We start from the raw sequence: 26,590 nt of genomic DNA on the forward strand, positions 1-26,590 counted from the left end.
GGGTTTCCTGTAGGACCTGTAGTGTGATACCTCATATAGACAGGGTTTCCTGTAGGCCCTGTAGTGTGATACCTCATATAGACAGGGTTTCCTGTAGGACCTGTAGTGTGATACCTCATATAGACAGGGTTTCCTGTAGGACCTGTAGTGTGATACCTCATATAGACAGGGTTTCCTGTAGTGTGATACCTCATATAGACAGGGTTTCCTGTAGGACCTGTAGTGTGATACCTCATATAGACAGGGTTTCCTGTAGGCCCTGTAGTGTGATACCTCATATAGACAGGGTTTCCTGTAGGACCTGTAGTGTGATACCTCATATAGACAGGGTTTCCTGTAGTGTGATACCTCATATAGACAGGGTTTCCTGTAGGACCTGTAGTGTGATACCTCATATAGACAGGGTTTCCTGTAGGCCCTGTAGTGTGATACCTCATATAGACAGGGTTTCCTGTAGGACCTGTAGTGTGATACCTCATATAGACAGGGTTTCCTGTAGGACCTGTAGTGTGATACCTCATATAGACAGGGTTTCCTGTAGGACCTGTAGTGTGATACCTCATATAGACAGGGTTTCCTGTAGTGTGATACCTCATATAGACAGGGTTTCCTGTAGGACCTGTAGTGTGATACCTCATATAGACAGGGTTTCCTGTAGGACCTGTAGTGTGATACCTCATATAGACAGGGTTTCCTGTAGGACCTGTAGTGTGATACCTCATATAGACAGGGTTTCCTGTAGGACCTGTAGTGTGATACCTCATATAGACAGGGTTTCCTGTAGGACCTGTAGTGTGATACCTCATATAGACAAGGTTTCCTGTAGTGTGATACCTCATATAGACAGGGTTTCCTGTAGTGTGATACCTCATATAGACAGGGTTTCCTGTAGTGTGATACCTCATATAGACAGGGTTTCCTGTAGGACCTGTAGTGTGATACCTCATATAGACAGGGTTTCCTGTAGGACCTGTAGTGTGATACCTCATAAAGACAGGGTTTCCTGTAGTGTGATACCTCATATAGACAGGGTTTCCTGTAGTGTGATACCTCATATAGACAGGGTTTCCTGTAGGACCTGTAGTGTGATACCTCATATAGACAGGGTTTCCTGTAGTGTGATACCTCATATAGACAGGGTTTCCTGTAGTGTGATACCTCATATAGACAGGGTTTCCTGTAGGACCTGTAGTGTGATACCTCATATAGACAGGGTTTCCTGTAGGACCTGTAGTGTGATACCTCATATAGACAGGGTTTCCTGTAGGACCTGTAGTGTGATACCTCATATAGACAGGGTTTCCTGTAGGACCTGTAGTGTGATACCTCATATAGACAGGGTTTCCTGTAGGACCTGTAGTGTGATACCTCATATAGACAGGGTTTCCTGTAGGACCTGTAGTGTGATACCTCATATAGACAGGGTTTCCTGTAGGACCTGTAGTGTGATACCTCATATAGACAGGGTTTCCTGTAGTGTGATACCTCATATAGACAGGGTTTCCTGTAGGACCTGTAGTGTGATACCGCATATAGACAGGGTTTCCTGTAGGACCTGTAGTGTGATACCTCATATAGACAGGGTTTCCTGTAGGACCTGTAGTGTGATACCTCATATAGACAGGGTTTCCTGTAGTGTGATACCTCATATAGACAGGGTTTCCTGTAGGCCCTGTAGTGTGATACCTCATATAGACAGGGTTTCCTGTAGGCCCTGTAGTGTGATACCTCATATAGACAGGGTTTCCTGTAGGACCTGTAGTGTGATACCTCATATAGACAGGGTTTCCTGAGACAGTGTAGAGCCCACCCACCCATCCTTTCTTAAACCCCTCTGGGTTAATGGCCTTGGGATTCCCTATGAGCCAGCATTTATCTGGTGGGCAGCCAGGCCTTTCTTAGAAATATATCAAATGATCAAATAAACTTGTCCTAAGCATTATGGAATGACATTTTTGTCAAATTTTAAAAACTTTAAAATCTAAGCTAATCAAAGTATTTTTTTCCAGCAAATGCAAACAGAAAGACGTTCAAGTCCAGCCTTACACCAGGGTGGTACTACCTCGGGAGGAAGATGGTGAGAGGAACGCTTTAGATTCAGGCTGAACTTTTTATATGTAGTAAAAAATAGATACAACTCATACTCTGATATGATTGATCACTACTCTATTTTGTCTGGCTGCAGGATACGGCTGACTTTGAGTGGGTGATGTGGTTCTCTACATTCCGGGACCACATCCTCTTCGCCCTGTCTGGTCACGTGATCTTCGCTAAGATCTGCTCCATGCTGGCTCCACAGGTGGGTTTACATCTGCAACACTCTGTCCAAAATGGTCGAATGGTCAAATATATATCCATATGTTTAAATATATACAGTACATAAAGATCTATCCATAGACTTTGCTCTGTGTATGCTTGTGACCTTCGAGAAAAGAGAAAACAGCTTCTAATTGGTGCAACACATCACATTGACAATATGATCAATGACATTTATGTCCATCTAATGACATTTATGTTCATCTTCTGAATGAATCAACTACACCCAATATCATTATGTACCCAGAGGACTGAATCAAGGACAGCCTGTCTGTCTGTCCACAGCATAGGTCCCGGATGTACATGTTCATTAATTAATTCATTAATTAATTCATTCATTCATTCATTCAGTCTGTCTGTTTGTCTGTCTGTCTGTCTCTCTGTCTGTCCACAGCATAGGTCCCGGATGTACATGTTCATGAATTCATTCATTCATTCATTCAGTCTGTCTGTCTGTCTGTCTGTCTGTCTGTCCACAGCATAGGTCCCTGGTGTACATGTTGACTCTTTCTCTCTGTCTGTCCACAGCATAGGTCCCTGGTGTACATGTTGACTCTTTCTCTCTGTCTGTCCACAGCATAGGTCCCTGGTGTACATGGGTTATGGTATCCTGGCGGTGCTGGTCTCTATGGGTTGGACCTTCACCACTCTGATCCTGTCCCACTGTGTACTGCTCTACAGTATCTCTCTGGTTAAACTGCGCTGGCTCTGCTTCCTAGCTGGACTCACCATCCTGTCCACATTCAAGATGGAACCATTCATATCCTGGCAGGTATGAAGAATACACTACTATACTATGTTACTGCTATTCATTAGTACTGGGCGGCAGGTAGCCGGTGGTAAGAGAGGAGAGCCAGCAACTGGAGGGGAACAATCTGACGGGAAGTGAGCTGACAAGCGGAGGGTTGCTGGTATCAAATCCTAGATGCCATCGCCTTCCGTTGTGCCCTTGAGTAAAGCACTGAACCCCCCACAACAACAGCTCCCGGGCGCCCAGTGTGGCAGCCCCCCGCACCTCTCCTAAAAATGTGTATATGTGTGTCTTTCGGAGAGGTTGGGTTAAAAGTGGAAGTCAAATTTCGGTTGGATCTTGTGTGCAATTTATCAACAAACTATTATACTATTACTCTATTGCTACTATACTATTACTGTACTATTAATATAATACTATACTACCACTATGCTATTAGTATACTGCTACTATACTGCTACTATACCATTACTATACCATTACTATGCTATTACTATACTATTACATAACTATTACTATATTACTATACTACCACTATGCTATTAGTATACTGCTACTATACTATTAATATAATACTATACTACCACTATACTATTAGTATACTGCTACTATACTATTACTGTACTATTAATATAATACTATACTACCACTATGCTGCTACTATACTGCTACTATACTATTAATATAATGCTATGCTACCACTATACTATTACTATACTACCACTATACTATTACTATACTACCACTATACTATTACTATACTACCACGATAATATTGCTATACTGTTACTATACTATTACCATACTGCTACTATACTATTACTATACTACCACTATACTATTACTATACTGCTACTATACTATTACTATACTACCACTATACTATTAATATACTACCACTATACTATTACTATACTACCACTATGCTATTAGTATACTGCTACTATACTATTAATATAATATTATACTACCACTATACTATTAGTATACTGCTACTATACTATTAGTATACTACCACTATGCTATTAGTATACTGCTACTATACTATTGCTATACTGCTACTATACTATTACTATACCATTACTATGCTATTACTATACTATTACAGAACTATTACTATATTACTATACTACCACTCTACTATTGCTATACTACCACTATACTATTAATATACTACCACTATACTATTACTATACTACCACTATACTATTACTATACTACCACTATACAATTGCTATACTACTACTATACTATTAATATAATACTATACTACCACTATGCTGCTACTATACTGCTAATATACTATTAATATAATTATATGCTACCACTATACTATTACTATACTACCACTATACTATTACTATACTACCACTATATTATTACTATACTACCACTATACTATTGCTATACTGCTACTATACTATTAACATACTGCTACTATACTATTACTATACTGCTGCTATACTATTAATATATTACTATACTACCACTATACTATTACTATACTGCTACTATACTATTACTATACTACCACTATACTAATACTATACTGCTACTATACTACTACTATACTACCACTATACTACCACTATACTATTAATATACTACCACTATACTATTACTATACTACCACTATACTATGTCTATACTGCTACTATACTATTACTATACTATTACTATACTACCACTATACTATTACTACACTGCTACTACTATGCTGCTATTACAAATTTTTATTTAAATTTTATTTTTAGGGGGTAGATCAGCTTTAATTATGCAGATAGATTGTAACTTCCATCAATGTAATTGTCTGCATCACTTCCAATCCCCCATATATTTTTTTTACACAAATATATATACACTACCGGTCAAATGTTTTAGAACACCTACTAATTTTTACTATTTTCTACATTGTACTATGAAATAACACATATGGAATCATCTAGTAACCAAAAAAGTGTTAAACACTTAAAAAAGCCACCCTTTGCCTTGATGACAGCTTTGCACACCATTTCCGCAACCAGCTTCACCTGGAATGCTTTTCCAACAGTCTTGAAGGAGTTCCCACATATGCTGAGCACTTGTTGGCTGCTTTTCCTTCACTCTGCGGTTCGACTCATCCCAAACCATCTCAACTTGGTTGAGGTCGGGGGATTGTGGAGGCCAGGTCATCTGATGCAGCACTCCATCACTCTCCTTCTTGGTAAAATAGCCCATACACAGCCTGGAGGTGTGTTGGGTCATTGTCCTGTTGAAAAACAAATGATAGTCCCACTAAGCCCAAACCAGATGGGATGGCGTTTCACTGCAGAATGCTGTAGTAGCCATGCTGGTTAAGTGTGCCTTGAATTCTAAATAAATCACAGACAGTGTAACCAGCAATGCACCCCCACACCATAACACCTCCTCCTCCATGTTTTACGGTGGGATATACACATGTGGAGATCATCCGTTCACCCACACCGCGTCTCACAAAGACACAGCGGTTGGAACCAAAAATCTCAAATTTGGACTCCAGACCAAAGGACTAATCTCCACCAGTCTAATGTCCATTGCTCATGTTTCTTGGCCCAAGCAAGTCTTCTTATTATTGGTGTCCTTTAGTAGTGGTTTCTTTGCAGCAATTCGACCATGAATGTCTGATTCACACAGTCTCCTCTGAACAGTTGATGTTGAGATGTGTCTGTTACTTGAACTCTGTGAAGCATTTATTTGGGATGCAATTTCCGAAGCTGGTAACTCCAATGAACTTATCCTCTGCAGCAGAGGTAACTCTGGGTCTTCGATTCCTGTGGCGGTCCTCATGAGAGCCAGTTTCATCATAGCGCTTGATGGTTTTTGCGACTGCATTTGAAGAAACTTTGAAAGTTCTTGAAATGTTCCGTATTGACTGACCTTCATGTCTTAAAGTAATGATGGACTGTTGTTTCCCTTTGCTTATTTTAGCTGTTTTTGCCATAATATGGACTTGGTCTTTTACCAAATAGGGCTATCTTCTGTATACCCCCCTACCTTGTCACAACACAACTGATTGGCTCAAACGCATTAAGAAGGAAATAAATTCACCTTTTAATTGAAATGCATTACAGGTGACATATGTGTAATTTCATAGTTTTGATATCTTTACTATTATTCTACAATGTAGAAAATAGTAAAAATAAAGAAAAACCCTTGAATGAGTAGGTGTTCTTAAACTTTTGACCGGTAGTGTATATACAGTGGGGGAAAAAAGTGTTTAGTCAGCCACCAATTGTGCAAGTTATCCCATTTAGAAATATGAGAGAGGTCTGTAATTTTCATCATAGGTACACGTCAACTATGACAGACAAAATGAGGAAAAAAAATCCAGAAAATCACATTGTAGGATTTTTTATGAATTTATTTGCAAATTATGGTGGAAAATAAGTATTTGGTCACCTACAAACAAGCAAGATTTCTGGCTCTCACAGACCTGTAACTTCTTCTTTAAGAGGCTCCTCTGTCCTCCACTCGTTACCTGTATTAATGGCACCTGCTTGAACTTGTTATCAGTATACAAGACACCTGTCTACAACCTCAAACAGTCACACTCCAAACTCCACTATGGCCAAGACCAAAGAGCTGTCAAAGGACACCAGAAACAAAATTGTAGACCTGCACCAGGCTGGGAAGACTGAATCTGCAATAGGTAAGCAGCTTGGTTGAAGAAATCAACTGTGGGAGCAATTATTAGGAAATGGAAGACATACAAGAACACTGATAATCTCCCTCGATCTGGGGCTCCACGCAAGATCTCACCCCGTGGGGTCAAAATGATCACAAGAAAGGTCAGTAAAAATCCCAGAACCACACGGGGGGACATAGTGAATGACCTGCAGAGAGCTGGGACCAAAGTAACAAAGCCTACCATCAGTAATACACTACGCCGCCAGGGACTCAAATCCTGCAGTGCCAGATGTGTCCCCCTGCTTAAGCCAGTACATGTCCAGGCCCGTCTGAAGTTTGCTAGAGTGCATTTGGATGATCCAGAAGAGGATTGGGAGAATGTCATATGGTCAGATGAAACCAAAATATAACTTTTTGGTAAAAACTCAACTCGTCGTGTTTGGAGGACAAAGAATGCTGAGTTGCATCCAAAGAACACCATACCTACTGTGAAGCATGGGGGTGGAAACATCATGCTTTGGGGCTGTTTTTCTGCAAAGGGACCAGGACGACTGATCCGTGTAAAGGAAAGAATGAATGGGGCCATGTATCGTGAGATTTTGAGTGAAAACCTCCTTCCATCAGCAAGGGCATTGAAGATGAAACGTGGCTGGGTCTTTCAGCATGACAATGATCCCAAACACACCGGGCAACGAAGGAGTGGCTTCGTAAGAAGCATTTGAAGGTCCTGGAGTGGCCTAGCCAGTCTACAGATCTCAACCCCATAGAAAATCTTTGGAGGGAGTTGAAAGTCCGTGTTGCCCAGCGACAGCCCCAAAACATCATTGCTCTAGAGGAGATCTGCATGGAGGAATGGGCCAAAATACCAGCAACAGTGTGTGAAAACCTTGTGAAGACTTACATAAAACGTTTGACCTGTGTCATTGCAAGCAAAGGGTATATAACAAAGTATTGAGAAACTTTTGTTATTGACCAAATACTTATTTTCCACCATAATTTGCAAATAAATTCATAAAAAATCCTACAATGTGATTTTCTGGAAAATGTTTTCTCATTTTGTCTGTCATAGTTGACGTGTACCTATGATGAAAATTACAGGCCTGTCTCATCTTTTTAAGTGGGAGAACTTGCACAATGGGTGGCTGACTAAATACTTTTTTTCCCCACTGTATATACACTGCCGTTTAAAAGTTGGGGTCACTTAGAAATGTCCTTGTTTTCGAAAGAAAAGCAACATTTTTCTCCATTAAAATAACTTCAAAATGATCAGAAATACAGTGTAGACATTGTTAATGTTGTAAATGGCTATTGTAGCTGGAAACGGCATATTTTCTATGGAATATCTACATAGGCGTACAGAGGCCGATTATCAGCAACCATCAGTTCTGTGTTCCAATGGCACGTTGTGTTTGCTAATCCAAGTTTATCTGTCACGGTTCAGACAGACGACCAGAGGACCACAATTGCGTCACACCAGAAAGTTTATTAAAACTTAAGGGAAAAGGGAAGTAGGGAGTGAATGAAGGCTCCAGGGGTAACAGGGATCCCGTCCAATGTGCTGGGTCTGTGCCTCCCCCAGTGGCAGCGATGCGTCCTATGAAGCCGGTGGTGGGTGGTCCAGAAGTCCTGGGGGGGGGGAGACACAGACACAACAGGGCGGAATGAAACAAGGCAGCAGTACAGTTCAAGGGAAATCCAAAATACGTAGTAGCAAGGCAGAAGGCTGGTCAGAGTTACCGGGATTGAAGAGTAGTCAGGAGTCGTAATGGCAGAAGCAGGTCTGGATCTCCTGGGGCAGAAGAGTATCCAAAAATCAGGCAGGTCCGGGGTCACAAAACCAGGGTGAGCCAGAAGCGCGAGCAAACAGGTTCCGGGAGTGAGCTTTGCAGACGATCTGACACCGGAGAGCTGAAAGACAGGGCCTTAAATACTGGGAGAGGTAGTGGGTAATGCAGCGCAGCTGGCAGAGTAATTAGAGCAGAGCAGAGCAGGGACAGGTGGAGCTAGTTAGGCTGAGTAGAGAGAGTGGTGAGCAGAGTGGAAGAAAATTAAGGTGGTAACCCGGTGGAGTGAGAGGCTCATGACAGAACCCCCCCCCCAAGGGACGGCCCCAGAAGTCCCAAGAGCAACACCACGCCGGGCGGGAGGAGGGGAGCCGGAGGAGGGCTAGAACTCCTCCGAACGGTCCGAGTGAACGTCCTCATCCTCGGAGGAAGCCGGAGGGCCGTGGTCGGGAGATGGGACAGGTCCCGAGACAGGATCAGGCACAGGACAGGAAGCCGAGCGGGCAGGACGGTTAGGGACCCCTCTGGGGCGGCCCCTACGGATTGCAGGTTGATCAGGATGCCGTTGGTGGAAAGCGGTGATGAGAGTCCTATCCACAATCCGACTAGCTGGCACCCAGGTCCTTTCCTCAGGTCCATAGCCCTCCCAGTCAATGAGGTACTGGAGACCCCTACCCCTCCGTCTGGACCGAAGCAGGCGGCGGACGGTGTAAACCAGACCACCATCGACGAGCCGTGGAGGAGGAGGACAAGGCGCAGCAGGGACCAGCGGACTCTCATGGATGGGCTTAATCTTAGACACATGGAAAGTGGGGTGCACCCTCAGGGAATTAGGCAGTTGGAGCCGGACAGCAGTTGGGCTAATCACTCTTATGATAGGGAATGGGCCAATGAACCGAGGTGCCAGCTTCTGCGACTCCACCCTGAGTGGCAGGTTCTTCGATGACAACCACACCCTTTGACCAACATGGTAGGTGGGAGCAGGAATTCTCCGACGGTTGGCCCCGGTAGTGTAGCTGGCAACGGATCTGAGGAGTGTGGCTCGGGCTTGTGACCAGGTGCGGCGACATCGACGGGCAAAAGCAAGTGCAGATGGGCAAGTAACCTCCTCTTCCTGGCTGGCAAATAGAGGAGGCTGGTATCCATAAACACATTGGAAAGGGGACATACCGATGGCAGAGCAGGTCAGAGAATTGTGTGCGTACTCCACCCATGTCAATTGCTGCGACCAGGAGTGGGGGTTGCGTGAAGTCATGCATCGCAGTGCCTTCTCGAGCTCCTGATTAGCCCGCTCTGACTGCCCATTGGATTGGGGATGGAATCCGGAAGTCAGACTGACTGTGGCTCCCAGCAGGTGACAGAACTCCTTCCAAAAAGCGGAGGAGAATTGTGGACCACGGTCAGAAACTACATCCTTTGGCAGTCCGTGGATCCGGAAGACGTGTTCCAGGACCACCTGGGCGGTCTCCTTGGCGGTTGGGAGCTTGGGGAGGGGAATGAAGTGTGCCATCTTGCTGAAACGGTCAACTATGGTGAGAATGACGGTCATGCCACTTGAAGGGGGCAGCCCCGTGACAAAGTCAAGGGCGATGTGAGACCAGGGACGTCTGGGCACAGGCAGGGGCTGCAGCAATCCGGCTGGGGGCTGGCAGGACGACTTGTGTTGGTTGCAGATGGGGCAGGCTTGGACGAATTCCCGTACATCCTTCCTCAGAGAGGGCCACCAGAACCTCTGGGCGAGCAGGTTGTAAGTGCGGGTGGAGCCAGGGTGACAAGCTAGGCGGGAGTCATGTCCCCACTGAACGACCTGGGACCTCAGGTCTTCGGGGACAAAAAGGCGGTCAGCTGGGCAAGTGCTGGGACCTGGCTGGTTACGGAGAGCCTCCAGCACCTGTTCCTCAACAGCCCAGGTCAGAGCTGCAACGATGCAGGGACTTGGCAGAATCGACACAGGGTCCTTGGAGGGGGTGTCATCCTTCTGGAATTGACGGGAGAGGGCGTCTGGCTTGGTGTTGCGTGATCCAGGCCGGTATGACAGAGTGAAATTAAACCTGGTGAAGAACAGGGCCCAGCGGGACTGCCTGGAGTTCAACCGTTTGGCCGTGCGGATGTACTCCAAGTTCTTATGATCGGTCCAAACGAGAAATGGAATGGTGGACCCCTCCAGCCAGTGACGCCACTCCTCCAAGGCAAGCTTCACAGCCAGCAGCTCACGGTTCCCTATGTTGTAATTGCACTCAGAGGGGGACAACCGACGTGAGAAAAAGGCACAGGGATGGAGCTTCCTATCCTCCGCAGCCCACTGAGAAATCACAGCACCAACTCCCACATCCGAGGCGTCCACCTCCACAATGAATTGCCGGTCCACATCAGGCATCTGGAGGATGGGAGCGGAGGTGAACCTCACCTTGAGGGTACTGAAGGCTTTGTCGGCTGCTGGGGTCCAGGTGAAGGGTTGCTTGGTGCTGGTTAGAGCAGTGAGAGGGGCAGCAACGGTACTGTAGTTCCGGATAAACTTTCTATAGAAGTTAGCAAACCCCAGAAACTGTTGCAGCTTCTTTCTGTTCTCCGGAACTGGCCATGAAGTGACTGCTGATACTTTGGCAGGATCCATTTGGATACTTCCCTCTGCCACTATGTACCCCAGGAAGGCCACTGTCTTGACGTGAAACTCACATTTCTCTGCCTTGGCGTAGAGGGAATTCTCCAGAAGACGATGAAGGACTTGCTGGACATGGCGGGTGTGTTCAGACAGGTTTCTGGAGTAGATTAAGATGTCATCCAGGTAAACGAAGACAAACTTGTTTAACATGTCCCGCAGTACATCATTCACTAGAGCCTGGAACACAGCAGGAGCATTGGTGAGGCCAAAAGGCATAACCAGATACTCGTAGTGGCCTGTTGGTGTATTGAATGCGGTTTTCCATTCATCTCCCTCCCGGATCCGCACTAGGTGGTAAGCGTTTCTGAGATCCAACTTGGTAAAAACAGTGGCTCCCTGGAGCAACTCAAAAGCAGAGGTGAGCAGAGGCAGAGGGTAACGGTTTTTCACTGTGATGTCGTTGAGTCCCCTGTAGTCGATGCAGGGGCGAAGAGATCCGTCCTTCTTCCCCACAAAGATGAAGCCAGCACCAGCAGGAGATGAAGATGAACGGATTAATCCTGCGGACAGAGAGCCATTGATGTAGTCCTCCATGGACTTTCTTTCAGGAGCAGACAACGAATAAAGACGACCCTTTGGAGGGGCTGTTCCAGGGAGGAGGTCGATGGCACAGTCGTACGGTCGGTGAGGGGGCAGAGATGTGGCTCTTGCTTTGTTAAACACCTCTCTGAGACCATGGTAGCATTCTGGGACATTGGAGAGGTCAGGAGCGGAGTTAGTAGGTACTGGCCGAGGGGGTAGTGCGGCAGCAAGCAGGCAGGTTCGGTGGCAGTCCTCTCCCCACTCCCTGATCACCCCGGTCACCCAGTCGAGCTGAGGGTTGTGCCGGCGGAGCCATGGGTAACCCAGGATGAGGGGTTGGCCTGGAGAGGGGAGCAGGTGAAACTGGATAGTTTCTTGATGGTTTCCGGACAGACCCATCGAGACCGGGGCCGTGACATGAGTGACCGATCCGAGTAAGTGTCCGTCCAGTGCCCGGGCAGGAATAGGAGGTGTCAAACGGAGGTTCTCCAGTCCCAGTTGGCGTGCCAGCTTGATGTCCATTATGTTGGCTTCGGCGCCAGAATCCACCAGAGCAGCCAGGGTGTGAGTTGAGTCAGAGAGGCGGAGGTGAACTTGCAGCAGGGGTTTGCGGTCGGAGGACTGGATGGTCATTGAACTCAACCGGACTCCCCCTATGCCCGGTGAGCTTCGGCCCTTTAAAGGGCAGGTTACCACACGATGTCCATCACCTCCACAATAGAGGCAGAGGTTTGAAGTGAAGCGGCGCTGGCGCTCTGCAGGAGTGAGAGAGGCTCGCCCAATCTCCATAGGCTCAGACTGATCAAGCTGACCTGGGTGAGTGGCAGTAGATGACAGGAGCCCAGTCGGATCTCTCCGAATGCCGGTAGTAGGTGGACCTTGGCGCCCCCTCTCACGACGACGGGTCTGTATCCTTCTGTCGATCCTGACAGTCAGTGCGATGGCTTCATCAAGAGTGGAAGGCAGTTCATGGGAGACCAACTCGTCCTTGATATAGTCAGCCAAACTATGGAAGAACGCGTCCACCAACGATGGTGTGTTCCAAGAACTTCGTCTAGCCAGGGTTCGGAAGTTGATGGAATGGTCTGCGACTGTACGTCTGCCTTGTCGAATACTGAACAGTTCACGAGACGCCTCTGCGGTTGGTGAATCCAGGTCAAACACCTTCAGCATCTCCTCAGCAAACAGGTCGAAGGTTGCACATGCGGGGGTTTGACGTTCGAACTCTGCTGTTCCCCAGAGTCGAGCTCGGCCCGTCAGGTGAGTGATGGCATACCCAACTTTAGCCCCCTCCGTGGCGAAGGTCCTTGGCTGCAAGGAGAACTGAAGTCGGCAGCTAGTCAGGAATGGCCGGACCTGGGTTGAATCGCCGTTGAACCGCTCGGGGTTTCCAATCTTGGGTTCCGGAGCAGCGGCTGCAATGACCGGGGCAGGTAACTCGGGGGCAGGGCTGGTGGGCAGACTGGCTGGGGTAAGGTTGGTGAGGAGTTGAATGATCATGGCGAGTTGTTGTTGCTGCTGCTGGAACTGCTGCTCATGCTCATCGGTTTCCATGTCGGGGAAAGTGTGCGCTGAGTCCATAATGGTCAGATCGTACTGTCACGGTTCAGACAGACGACCAGAGGACCACAATTGCGTCACACCAGAAAGTTTATTAAAACTTAAGGGAAAAGGGAAGTAGGGAGTGAATGAAGGCTCCAGGGGTAACAGGGATCCCGTCCAATGTGCTGGGTCTGTGCCTCCCCCAGTGGCAGCGATGCGTCCTATGAAGCCGGTGGTGGGTGGTCCAGAAGTCCTGGGGGGGGGAGACACAGACACAACAGGGCGGAATGAAACAAGGCAGCAGTACAGTTCAAGGGAAATCCAAAATACGTAGTAGCAAGGCAGAAGGCTGGTCAGAGTTACCGGGATTGAAGAGTAGTCAGGAGTCGTAATGGCAGAAGCAGGTCTGGATCTCCTGGGGCAGAAGAGTATCCAAAAATCAGGCAGGTCCGGGGTCACAAAACCAGGGTGAGCCAGAAGCGCGAGCAAACAGGTTCCGGGAGTGAGCTTTGCAGACGATCTGACACCGGAGAGCTGAAAGACAGGGCCTTAAATACTGGGAGAGGTAGTGGGTAATGCAGCGCAGCTGGCAGAGTAATTAGAGCAGAGCAGAGCAGGGACAGGTGGAGCTAGTTAGGCTGAGTAGAGAGAGTGGTGAGCAGAGTGGAAGAAAATTAAGGTGGTAACCCGGTGGAGTGAGAGGCTCATGACATTATCATTTTAAAAGGCTAATTGATCATTAGAAAACCCTTTTGCAAATGTTAGCACAGCTGAAAACTGTTGTGCTGATTAAAGAAGCAATAAAACTGGCCTTTTTGAGACTAGTTGAGTATCTGGAGCATCAGCAATTGTGGGTTCAATTACAGGCTCAAAATGGCCAGAAACAAATAACTTTCTTCTGAAACTCGTTAGTCTATTTTTGTTCTGAGAAATGAAGGCTATTCATTGCGAGAAATTGCCAAGAAACTGAAGATCTCGTACAACGCTGTACACTACTCCCTTCACAGAACAGCGCAAACTGGCTCTAACCAGAATAGAAAGAGGAGTGGGAGGCCCCAGTGCACAACTGAGCAAGAGGACAAATACATTAGTGTGTAGTTTGAGAAACAGACGCCTCACAGGTCCTCAACTGGCAGCTTCATTAAGTAGTACCCGCAAAACACCAGTCTCAACGTCAACAGTGAAGAGGCAACTCCGGGATGCTGACCTTCTAGGCAGAGTTGCAAAGAAAAAGCCATATCTCAGACTGGCCAATAAAAAGAAAAGATTAAGATGGGGGAAAAAAACACAGACACTGGACAGAGGAAGATTGGAAAAAAGTGTTATGAACAGACAAATCGAAGTTTGAGGTGTTCAGATCACAAAGAACAACATTTGTGAGACGCAGACCAATGGAAAAGATGATGGAGGAGTGCTTGATGCCATCTCTCAAGCATGGTGGAGGCAATGTGATGGTCTGGGGGTGCTTTGGTGGTGGTAAAGTGGGAGATTTGTACAGGGTAAAAGGGATCTTGAAGAAGGAAGGCTATCACTCCATTTTGCAATGCCATGCCATACCCCGTGGACGGCGCTTGATTGGAGCCAATTTCCTCCTACAACAGGACAATAACCCAAAGCACAGCTCCAATGTCACGATCGTCATAATGATTGGACCAAAAAAAATTATTGGGGGTGCCTCTCGCCTGTCCGACGACGGCCCGGTTGGCGCCGCTTCTCCTCTCCTGCCTGGGTCTCCCCCTTCATCGCCCTCCGGTAACGGACGGCCTCCTCCTCCGTGATCTGCCCCCAACCGAGGAGGACATCCACTAACGTTACCTCCGGCGTTTGCTCCTGGACACGCTGCTTGGTCCTGTATTGGTGGGATCTTCTGTCACGATCGTCATAATGATTGGACCAAGGCGCAGCGTGATATGCGTACATTTCTTTAATAGTGTACTAGCAACACGATACAAAATACAAAACAACAAAACGAAACGTGAAGTCGTCGGTCATGAACACAAACCAACACGGAACAAGATCCCACAAAACACAAGTGCACAACAGGCTGCCTAAGTATGGTTCCCAATCAGAGACAACAAGCAACAGCTGATTCTCGTTGCCTCTGATTGAGAACCACCCCGGCCAACCTAGAAAACACATGAACTAGAAACTGAACATAGAACACAAAACATAGACCCTACACACCCTGGCTCAACATATAAGAGTCCCCAGAGCCAGGGCGTGACATCCAAACTAGGCAATAACTATTTAGGGAAGAAGCAGTCAGCTGGTATTCTGTCTATAATGGAGTGGCCAGCACAGTCACTGGATCTCAACCCTATTGAGCTGTTGTGGGAGCAGCTTGACCGTATGGTACGTAAGAAGTGCCCATCAAGCCAATCCAACTTGTGGGAGGTGCTTCAGGAAGCATGGGATGAAATCTCTTCAGATTACATTTTAACATTTACATTTTAGTCATTTAGCAGACGCTCTTATCCAGAGCGACTTACAGTTAGTGCATAATTTTTTTTTTTTTTTTTTTTTTCATACCCCCTGTGGGAAACGAACCCACAACCCAGGCGTTGCAAACGCCATGCTCTATCTACTGAGCTACATCCCTGCCGGCCATTCCCTCCCCTACCCTGGACGACGCTGGGCCAATTGCGCGCCGCCCCATGGGTCGCCCGGTCGCGGCCGGCTACGACAGAGCCTGGATTCGAACCAGGATCTCTAGTGGCACAGCTAGCACTGCGAATTACCTCAACAAATTGACAACTAGAATGCCAAAGGTCTGCAAGGCTGTAATTGCTGCAAATGGAGGATTCTTTGACGAAAGCAAAGTTTGAAGGACACAATTATGGTGGAAAATAAGTATTTGGTCACCTACAAACAAGCAAGATTTCTGGCTCTCACAGACCTGTAACTTCTTCTTTAAGAGGCTCCTCTGTCCTCCACTCGTTACCTGTATTAATGGCACTTGTTTGAACTTGTTATCAGTATAAAAGACACCTGTCCACAACCTCAAACAGTCACCCTCCAAACTCCACTATGGCCAAGACCAAAGAGCTCTCAAAGGACACCAGAAACAAAATTGTAGACCTGCACCAGGCTGGGAAGACTGAATCTGCAATAGGTAAGCAGCTTGGTTTGAAGAAATCAACTGTGGGAGCAATTATTAGGAAATGGAAGACATACAAGACCACTGATAATCTCCCTCGATCTGGGGCTCCACGCAAGATCTCACCCCGTGGGGTCAAAATGATCACAAGAACGGTGAGCAAAAATCCCAGAACCACACGGGGGGACCTAGTGAATGACCTGCAGAGAGCTGGGACCAAAGTAACAAAGCCTACCATCAGTAACACACTACGCCGCCAGGGACTCAAATCCTGCAGTGCCAGACGTGTCCCCCTGCTTAAGCCAGTACATGTCCAGGCCCGTCTGAAGTTTGCTAGAGTGCATTTGGATGATCCAGAAGAGGATTGGGAGAATGTCATATGGTCAGATGAAACAAAAATAGAACTTTTTGGTAAAAACTCAACTCGTCGTGTTTGGAGGACAAAGAATGCTGAGTTGCATCCAAAGAACACCATACCTACTGTGAAGCATGGGGGTGGAAACATCATGCTTTGGGGCTGTTTTTCTGCAAAGGGACCAGGACGACTGATCCGTGTAAAGGAAAGAATGAATGGGGCCATGTATCGTGAGATTTTGATTGAAAACCTCCTTCCATCAGCAAGGGCATTGAAGATGAAACGTGGCTGGGTCTTTCAGCATGACAATGATCCCAAACACACCGCCCGGGCAACGAAGGAGTGGCTTCGTAAGAAGCATTTCAAGGTCCTGGAGTGGCCTAGCCAGTCTCCAGATCTCAACCCCATAGAAATTTTTGGAGGGAGTTGAAAGTCTGTGTTGCCCAGCGACAGCCCCAAAACATCACTGCTCTAGAGGAAATCTGCATGGAGGAATGGGCCAAAATACCAGCAACAGTGTGAGAAAACCTTGTGAAGACTTACAGAAAACGTTTGACCTGTGTCATTGCCAACAAAGGGTATATAACAAAGTATTGAGAAACTTTTGTTATTGACCAAATACTTATTTTCCACCATAATTTGCAAATAAATTCATTAAAAATCCTACAAGGTGATTTTCAGGATTTTTCTTTTCTCATTTTGTCTGTCATAGTTGACGTGTACCTATGATGAAAATTACAGGCCTCTCTCATCTTTTTAAGTGGGAGAACTTGCACAATTGGTGGCTGACTAAATACTTTTTTACCTTAAATCTCTTTCCTCTCCCTCCTCTAACCCTCCCCTTCTCCCTCCTCCCCTCTAACCCTCCTCTTCCTCTCCCTCCTCCCCTCTAACCCTCCTCTTCCTCTTTCCTCTCCCTCCTCTAACCCTCCTCTTCCTCTCCCACCTCTCCTCTAACCCTCCTCTTCCTCTCCCACCTCTCCTCTAACCCTCCTCTTCCTCTTTCCTCTCCCTCCTCCCCTCTAACCCTCCTCTTCCTCTTTCCTCTCCCTCCTCCCCTCTAACCCTCCTCTTCCTCTTTCCTCTCCCACCTCTCCTCTAACCCTCCTCTTCCTCTCCCACCTCTCCTCTAACCCTCCTCTTCCTCTTTCCTCTCCCTCCTCCCCTCTAACCCTCCCCTTCTCCCTCCTCTCCTCTAACCCTCCTCTTCCTCTCCCACCTCTCCTCTAACCCTCCTCTTCCTCTCCCACCTCTCCTCTAACCCTCCTCTTCCTCTTTCCTCTCCCTCCTCCCCTCTAACCCTCCTCTTCCTCTCCCACCTCTCCTCTAACCCTCCTCTTCCTCTCCCACCTCTCCTCTAACCCTCCTCTTCCTCTCCCACCTCTCCTCTAACCCTCCTCTTCCTCTCCCACCTCTCCTCTAACCCTCCTCTTCCTCTCCCACCTCTCCTCTAACCCTCCTCTTCCTCTCCCACCTCTCCTCTAACCCTCCTCTTCCTCTTTCCTCTCCCTCCTCCCCTCTAACCCTCCTCTTCCTCTCCCACCTCTCCTCTAACCCTCCTCTTCCTCTCCCACCTCTCCTCTAACCCTCCTCTTCCTCTCCCTCTTCCTCTCCCTCTCCACCAGGCTGGTTTTATGACGGGGGGTTTTGAGCTGCGCTCCGTCCTGTTCTACGGTGGCTGTGGGTTCACCATCATGCGCTGTATGAGTTTTGCTCTGGAGAACTGTGAGAAGAAAGAAGGAAACTACAGCATCCTGGAACTCCTCAAGTACAACTTCTACCTGCCTTTCTTCTACTTCGGACCCATCATGACCTTCGACAAGTTCTATGTTCAGGTAATTATCATGACCTTCAACAAGTTCTACGCTCAGGTAAACATCATGACCTTCGACAAGTTCTACGTTCAGGTAAACATCATGACTTTCGACAAGTTCTACGCTCAGGTAAACATCATGACCTTCAACAAGTTCTACGCTCAGGTAAACATCATGACCTTCGACAAGTTCTACGCTCAGGTAAACATCATGACCTTCGACAAGTTCTGTGTTCAGGTAAACATCATGACCTTCGACAAGTTCTATGTTCAGGTAAACATCATGACCTTCAACAAGTTATATGTTCAGGTACACAACATGTAACCTATAGACTCAGTTCTATGTTCAGGTACATATTATGTAAATGCTCACATAATATCAAATGCAAAATGCAGAGAGCATCAGTGACTGACAGTGTTGGTGTCTCCTGCCATCGACAGGCTCATCTTACCTGTGCACGTGTGTGTGTGTGTGTGTGTGTGTGTGTGTGTGCGTGCGTGCGTGCGTGCGTGCGTGCGTGCGTGCGTGCGTGCGTGCGTGCGTGCGTGCGTGCGTGTGTGTGTGCGTGTCTCCTCCAGGTCAACAAGGCTGACTTGACCCGTAAGGAGGGGGCGATATGGAACATATCTCTGCAGGGTCTCGTTCAACTGGGGGCCATATTAACGGTGGACATCCTCTTCCACTTCCTGTACATCCTGAGCATCCCCACGGACATGAAGCTGCTCAAACACATGTCTGACTGGGCTGTAGGTCTGTAATATTAACATGTCTGTATGTCTCCTGTAGTTGGTCTGGCCTTCTATAACCTGGTGTATGACTGGTCTCTCTCTCTGTCTCCTGTAGTTGGCCTGGCCTACTATAGCCTGGTGTATGACTGGTCTCTCTCTGTCTCCTGTAGTTGGTCTGGCCTTCTATAACCTGGTGTATGACTGGTCTCTCTCTCTGTCTCCTGTAGTTGGCCTGGCCTACTATAGCCTGGTGTATGACTGGTCTCTCTCTCTGTCTCCTGTAGTTGGTCTGGCCTTCTATAACCTGGTGTATGACTGGTCTCTCTCTCTGTCTCCTGTAGTTGGTCTGGCCTTCTATAGCCTGGTGTATGACTGGTCTCTCTCTCTGTCTCCTGTAGTTGGTCTGGCCTACTATAGCCTGGTGTATGACTGGTCTCTCTCTCTGTCTCCTGTAGTTGGTCTGGCCTTCTATAACCTGGTGTATGACTGGTCTCTCTCTCTGTCTCCTGCAGTTGGTCTGGCCTACTATAACCTGGTGTATGACTGGTCTCTCTCTCTGTCTCCTGTAGTTGGTCTGGCCTTCTATAGCCTGGTGTATGACTGGTCTCTCTCTCTGTCTCCTGTAGTTGGTCTGGCCTACTATAGCCTGGTGTATGACTGGTCTCTCTCTGTCTCCTGTAGTTGGTCTGGCCTTCTATAACCTGGTGTATGACTGGTCTCTCTCTCTGTCTCCTGTAGTTGGTCTGGCCTTCTATAACCTGGTGTATGACTGGTCTCTCTCTCTGTCTCCTGTAGTTGGTCTGGCCTTCTATAACCTGGTGTATGACTGGTCTCTCTCTCTGTCTCCTGTAGTTGGTCTGGCCTTCTATAACCTGGTGTATGACTGGTCTCTCTCTCTGTCTCCTGTAGTTGGTCTGGCCTTCTATAGCCTGGTGTATGACTGGTCTCTCTCTCTGTCTCCTGTAGTTGGTCTGACCTACTATAGCCTGGTGTATGACTGGTCTCTCTCTCTGTCTCCTGTAGTTGGTCTGGCCTTCTATAACCTGGTGTATGACTGGTCTCTCTCTCTGTCTCCTGTAGTTGGTCTGGCCTTCTATAGCCTGGTGTATGACTGGTCTCTCTCTCTGTCTCCTGTAGTTGGTCTGGCCTTCTATAACCTGGTGTATGACTGGTCTCTCTCTCTGTCTCCTGTAGTTGGTCTGGCCTACTATAACCTGGTGTATGACTGGTCTCTCTCTGTCTCCTGTAGTTGGTCTGGCCTACTATAGCCTGGTGTATGACTGGTCTCTCTCTCTGTCTCCTGTAGTTGGTCTGGCCTTCTATAACCTGGTGTATGACTGGTCTCTCTCTCTGTCTCCTGTAGTTGGTCTGGCCTTCTATAACCTGGTGTATGACTGGTCTCTCTCTCTGTCTCCTGTAGTTGGTCTGGCCTTCTATAACCTGGTGTATGACTGGTCTCTCTCTCTGTCTCCTGTAGTTGGTCTGGCCTTCTATAACCTGGTGTATGACTGGTCTCTCTCTCTGTCTCCTGTAGTTGGTCTGGCCTACTATAGCCTGGTGTATGACTGGTCTCTCTCTGTCTCCTGTAGTTGGTCTGGCCTTCTATAACCTGGTGTATGACTGGTCTCTCTCTCTGTCTCCTGTAGTTGGTCTGGCCTACTGTAGCCTGGTGTATGACTGGTCTCTCTCTCTGTCTCCTGTAGTTGGTCTGGCCTACTATAACCTGGTGTATGACTGGTCTCTCTCTCTGTCTCCTGTAGTTGGTCTGGCCTTCTATAGCCTGGTGTATGACTGGTCTCTCTCTCTGTCTCCTGTAGTTGGTCTGGCCTTCTATAACCTGCTGTATGACTGGTCTCTCTCTCTGTCTCCTGTAGTTGGTCTGGCCTTCTATAACCTGGTGTATGACTGGTCTCTCTCTCTGTCTCCTGTAGTTGGTCTGGCCTTCTATAGCCTGGTGTATGACTGGTCTCTCTCTGTCTCCTGTAGTTGGTCTGGCCTTCTATAACCTGGTGTATGACTGGTCTCTCTCTCTGTCTCCTGTAGTTGGTCTGGCCTTCTATAGCCTGGTGTATGACTGGTCTCTCTCTCTGTCTCCTGTAGTTGGTCTGGCCTTCTATAGCCTGGTGTATGACTGGTCTCTCTCTGTCTCCTGTAGTTGGTCTGGCCTACTATAGCCTGGTGTATGACTGGTCTCTCTCTCTGTCTCCTGTAGTTGGTCTGGCCTTCTATAACCTGGTGTATGACTGGTCTCTCTCTCTGTCTCCTGTAGTTGGTCTGGCCTACTATAACCTGGTGTATGACTGGTCTCTCTCTCTGTCTCCTGTAGTTGGTCTGGCCTTCTATAACCTGGTGTATGACTGGTCTCTCTCTCTGTCTCCTGTAGTTGGTCTGGCCTACTATAGCCTGGTGTATGACTGGTCTCTCTCTGTCTCCTGTAGTTGGTCTGGCCTTCTATAACCTGGTGTATGACTGATCTCTCTCTCTGTCTCCTGTAGTTGGTCTGGCCTTCTATAACCTGGTGTATGACTAATCTCTCTCTCTGTCTCCTGTAGTTGGTCTGGCCTACTATAGCCTGGTGTATGACTGGTCTCTCTCTGTCTCCTGTAGTTGGTCTGGCCTACTATAGCCTGGTGTATGACTGATCTCTCTCTCTGTCTCCTGTAGTTGGTTTGGCCTACTGTAACCTGGTGTATGACTGGTCTCTCTCTGTCTCCTGTAGTTGGTCTGGCCTACTATAGCCTGGTGTATGACTGGTCTCTCTCTCTGTCTCCTGTAGTTGGTCTGGCCTACTATAGCCTGGTGTATGACTGTTCTCTCTCTGTCTCCTGTAGTTGGTCTGGCCTACTGTAACCTGGTGTATGACTGGTCTCTCTCTCTGTCTCCTGTAGTTGGTCTGGCCTACTGTAACCTGGTGTATGACTGGTCTCTCTCTGTCTCCTGTAGTTGGGCTGGCCTACTATAGCCTGGTGTATGACTGGTCTCTCTCTCTGTCTCCTGTAGTTGGTCTGGCCTTCTATAACCTGGTGTATGACTGGTCTCTCTCTCTGTCTCCTGTAGTTGGCCTGGCCTTCTATAACCTGGTGTATGACTGGTCTCTCTCTCTGTCTCCTGTAGTTGGTCTGGCCTTCTATAACCTGGTGTATGACTGGTCTCTCTCTCTGTCTCCTGTAGTTGGTCTGGCCTACTATAACCTGGTGTATGACTGGTCTCTCTCTCTGTCTCCTGTAGTTGGTCTGGCCTTCTATAACCTGGTGTATGACTGGTCTCTCTCTCTGTCTCCTGTAGTTGATCTGGCCTACTATAGCCTGGTGTATGACTGGTCTCTCTCTGTCTCCTGTAGTTGGTCTGGCCTTCTATAACCTGGTGTATGACTGATCTCTCTCTCTGTCTCCTGTAGTTGGTCTGGCCTTCTATAACCTGGTGTATGACTAATCTCTCTCTCTGTCTCCTGTAGTTGGTCTGGCCTACTATAGCCTGGTGTATGACTGGTCTCTCTCTGTCTCCTGTAGTTGGTCTGGCCTACTATAGCCTGGTGTATGACTGATCTCTCTCTCTGTCTCCTGTAGTTGGTTTGGCCTACTGTAACCTGGTGTATGACTGGTCTCTCTCTGTCTCCTGTAGTTGGTATGGCCTACTATAGCCTGGTGTATGACTGATCTCTCTCTCTCTGTCTCCTGTAGTTGGTCTGGCCTTCTATAACCTGGTGTATGACTGGTCTCTCTCTCTGTCTCCTGTAGTTGGTCTGGCCTACTATAGCCTGGTGTATGACTGTTCTCTCTCTGTCTCCTGTAGTTGGTCTGGCCTACTGTAACCTGGTGTATGACTGGTCTCTCTCTCTGTCTCCTGTAGTTGGTCTGGCCTACTGTAACCTGGTGTATGACTGGTCTCTCTCTGTCTCCTGTAGTTGGGCTGGCCTACTATAGCCTGGTGTATGACTGGTCTCTCTCTCTGTCTCCTGTAGTTGGTCTGGCCTTCTATAACCTGGTGTATGACTGGTCTCTCTCTCTGTCTCCTGTAGTTGGCCTGGCCTTCTATAACCTGGTGTATGACTGGTCTCTCTCTCTGTCTCCTGTAGTTGGTCTGGCCTTCTATAACCTGGTGTATGACTGGTCTCTCTCTGTCTCCTGTAGTTGGTCTGGCCTTCTATAACCTGGTGTATGACTGGTCTCTCTCTCTGTCTCCTGTAGTTGGTCTGGCCTACTATAGCCTGGTGTATGACTGGGTGAAGGCAGCGGTGATGTTTGGGGTGATCAACACTGTGTCTAGACTGGACCATCTGGACCCTCCTCAACCTCCTAAATGTATCACAATGCTCTACGTCTTCTCTGAGACGTACGTCAACAGACCTGTCAGACCTTCTCACTTCTCAACATCTTTGTGTTTTCACAAATGAAGTAATTTGTTATTTTTCTCCCTTATAGGCACTTTGACAGAGGAATAAACGACTGGCTGTGCAAGTAAGTCACCAGCATGTCACTTCATTCATACCAAACATGGTCCTGTGGTCCTCTGTAGCTCAGCTGGTAGAGCACGGCGCTTGTAACGCCAGGGTAGTGGGTTCGATCCCCGGGACCACCCATATGTAAAAATTTATGCACGCATGACTGTAAGTCACTTTGGATAAAAGCGTCTGCTAAATGGCATATTATTATATTTATATTATATTATAAACATCAGAGCTGTAATCTCATAACTCTGTCTGTATCTACGTCTCCAGGTATGTGTATGATTACCTGGGAGGGAAGCATGACAACTTGTGGGATGAGGCCATTGCTACGCTGTGTACTTTTGGCATCACTATCCTGTGGCTGGGACCCTGTCAGGTGGTGTTAATCTGGGCCTTCTTCAACTGCTTCGGACTCAACTTTGAACTCTGGACCGCCAAGTTCTTCTGCATGGAACCCTTTGCTTCTCTAGAGGTAAGAGAGCGTATGCTAGTTGATACCTATAGACTTCCAGTCATTGCGCTAACGCTGGTTAGCATTGGCTCGCAAACAACCTCTAACTTCCTTCATACTGGACACAGAGACATAAAAATGGTATCCACCACGAGTTCATCTGACGCTAGGGAAGTAGATAAAGGGGCCTCATTGACGAAATCACTTTAACACCATCCCTCCTCTAGATGGCGATGTCTCCTGCTGTGTCTCGTATGATCAGAGCTCTGCTCAACATCTCTCTCTCTCTCAATTCAATTTCAATTCAATTTAAGGGCTTTATCGGCATGGGAAACGTATGTTAACATTGCCAAAGCAAGTGAAGTAGATCGTAAACAAAAGTGAAATAAACAATAAATATTAACAGTAAACATTAATGGTCCCCTCTCTCTCTCTCTCTCAGATGGCAATGTCTCCTGCCATGTCTCGTAGGATCAGAGCTGTGTTCAACACCTTTAACTTCTGGACCATCATCCTATACAACGTCATCGCTCTCAACAGCCTGGAGTTCACTAAGCTGGTCGCCAAGAGACTGCTGCTCAAAGGTAACAGATAGTTAGGTTTCCTTCTGATCTGCCTCTTGATCTCGATTTTGAAGAATGTGCGATACTCATACTGAACATGATATTGAATATGCACAACTGCTTTGGTGTGGTACTGGCATACTATGATCACACTATACTATGTTATATAATAACCTTGAGTAACAGTAGACACACTATGACTGGTTCCTCCCCCTCAAGGCCTCCCATCCTACCATCTCTGTGTTGATAACTAGTATGTTCCTTGATATAAGTGATAATGCCAGAGAAGCTGTTGTTTGGATATATTGGCACAGGTGTTGTTAGGTCCGAGATGAAGTCGAGGGCTGGCAAACCGTGCCAATATATCCTCCAAACAACGGCTTCGAGGGCATTATCACTTTTATACAACGGGTTACCAACATATTCAAATGATGATTGACATATTTTCATTAAAAACGTTATTTTGAGGAATGTATTCATACTATTTCATCCTTCCAGAAGATATAGTCCCGACACAAATCTAGGGTTGCTACCTAAGCCGGCTGGTTGTTTGTTCTATCGGTTTGGTTGCCAGAGACGCGACCCAGTCCTTCAGTCTTTTTGTTCTGTATCTATGGACACGACCCAGTCGTTCGTTCTAAATGTTCCATTGCCATACTGGCTGGCAACGTTCTTATCCCTTGCTTGCTAGCCAACTACGGCTAACTTACAGTTACGTCAAAAAGTGCAGCCTGAATAACATCAAAGTAGCCACATTTGCATTTGTTTAAGCTGTTTTCTATTGACATTTATTTGGATATATCCATAAAAATGATGCCAGATGATTCATGATTTCGACTGGCTGAGAAACGCTGTCTGTCCGTCTCGTCCCGACTCCAACACGTTCATTACTATGGGACAGCTGGAGATCGAAGTTGAATATTGAAACAATGTTGCAAAAGTCGGAAAACAGACAGAAAGGTCTATACAAATCTCCGCTGTTGAAAACTAAATGTTAGTCTAAAAGAAATGTCTAGATGCTTTTTATAGTGGAGATCAAGTTTATAAATTGCCTGGCTGGGCTGATGGGACAGTGGATTGGGCAGTCAGATGCAACAGAGTAAATAGGTGGTCCTCTGTAGCTCAGCTGGTAGAGCACGGCACTTGTAACGCCAAGGTAGTGGGTTCGAACCCCGGGACCACCCATACACAAAAATGTATGCACGCATGACTGTAAGTCGCTTTGGATAAAAGCGTCTGCTAAATGGCATATTATTATTATAGGCATTTTTACGTCATAGATTTAGCTGGTGGTAACTTGTGGAATAAACACCAGCTGGAATAAGGTTATAACCAATAGGATTCAGGATTAGACCCACCCGTTGTATAAATATAGTTATTAGTATACCATGTTGACTTGTTCCTTCCCCTCCAGGCTTCCCCATCACCACCATCACTGTCCTCATAGTGACCTACTGTCTGGTCCAGCTCATCAAGGAGAGAGAGAGAAGACAGGTTCTGATCGACGACCCCGACCCCATCCCTCCCCCCGCCCCCGTCCCTCCCCCCACCCCCACCACACCCACTGTGGTCACGTCCACAGCCCCCATTCAGCCGGTGGTGGACCCCAGCAAGGAGAAAGCAGAGTAGTGATTGGAGGGTGGCAGTGTCTGTCAAAGTCCCAAATGTCTTTACGAGTCATGGTTTCCTCCGTGTCGTCATGGAGATGGCGAGGCTACTGTGTCGTCATGGAGATGGCGAGCTACAGTTAATAGACAAGGTATATTTAGAAGTTCTTCATAGCAATAAAATATATTGAGCAGCAATATCTACCTACTGTAATATTTACAAGCAGCAATATCTACCTACTGTAATATTTACAAGCAGCAATATCTATCTACTGTAATATTTACAAGCAGCAATATCTATCTACT

At 47.1% G+C, this 26,590-nt stretch overlaps 1 protein-coding gene across 1 annotated transcript in view; it reads left to right on the top strand.

The window, feature by feature from the left end:
* LOC311100097 (protein-cysteine N-palmitoyltransferase HHAT-like protein) overlaps nt 1-26,306 on the top strand; it is a gene marked incomplete at both ends in the record, with an annotated part of 52,018 nt that extends 25,712 nt beyond the window's left edge. The window contains 10 exons of the mRNA XM_084140842.1: nt 2,010-2,077; nt 2,186-2,299; nt 2,894-3,088; nt 18,300-18,509; nt 19,067-19,238; nt 23,404-23,548; nt 23,638-23,673; nt 23,934-24,135; nt 24,557-24,698; nt 26,092-26,306. Of these exons, the coding sequence (XP_083996968.1) occupies nt 2,010-2,077; nt 2,186-2,299; nt 2,894-3,088; nt 18,300-18,509; nt 19,067-19,238; nt 23,404-23,548; nt 23,638-23,673; nt 23,934-24,135; nt 24,557-24,698; nt 26,092-26,306 (1,499 nt within the window). The remainder of the gene's footprint in view (nt 1-2,009; nt 2,078-2,185; nt 2,300-2,893; nt 3,089-18,299; nt 18,510-19,066; nt 19,239-23,403; nt 23,549-23,637; nt 23,674-23,933; nt 24,136-24,556; nt 24,699-26,091) is intronic.
* Nucleotides 26,307-26,590: the final 284 nt, after the last annotated feature.

The sequence above is a fragment of the Coregonus lavaretus genome (assembly GCF_964263955.1).
Source record: "Coregonus lavaretus genome assembly, chromosome: 2".
NCBI classification, from domain to species: Eukaryota; Metazoa; Chordata; class Actinopteri; order Salmoniformes; family Salmonidae; genus Coregonus; species Coregonus lavaretus.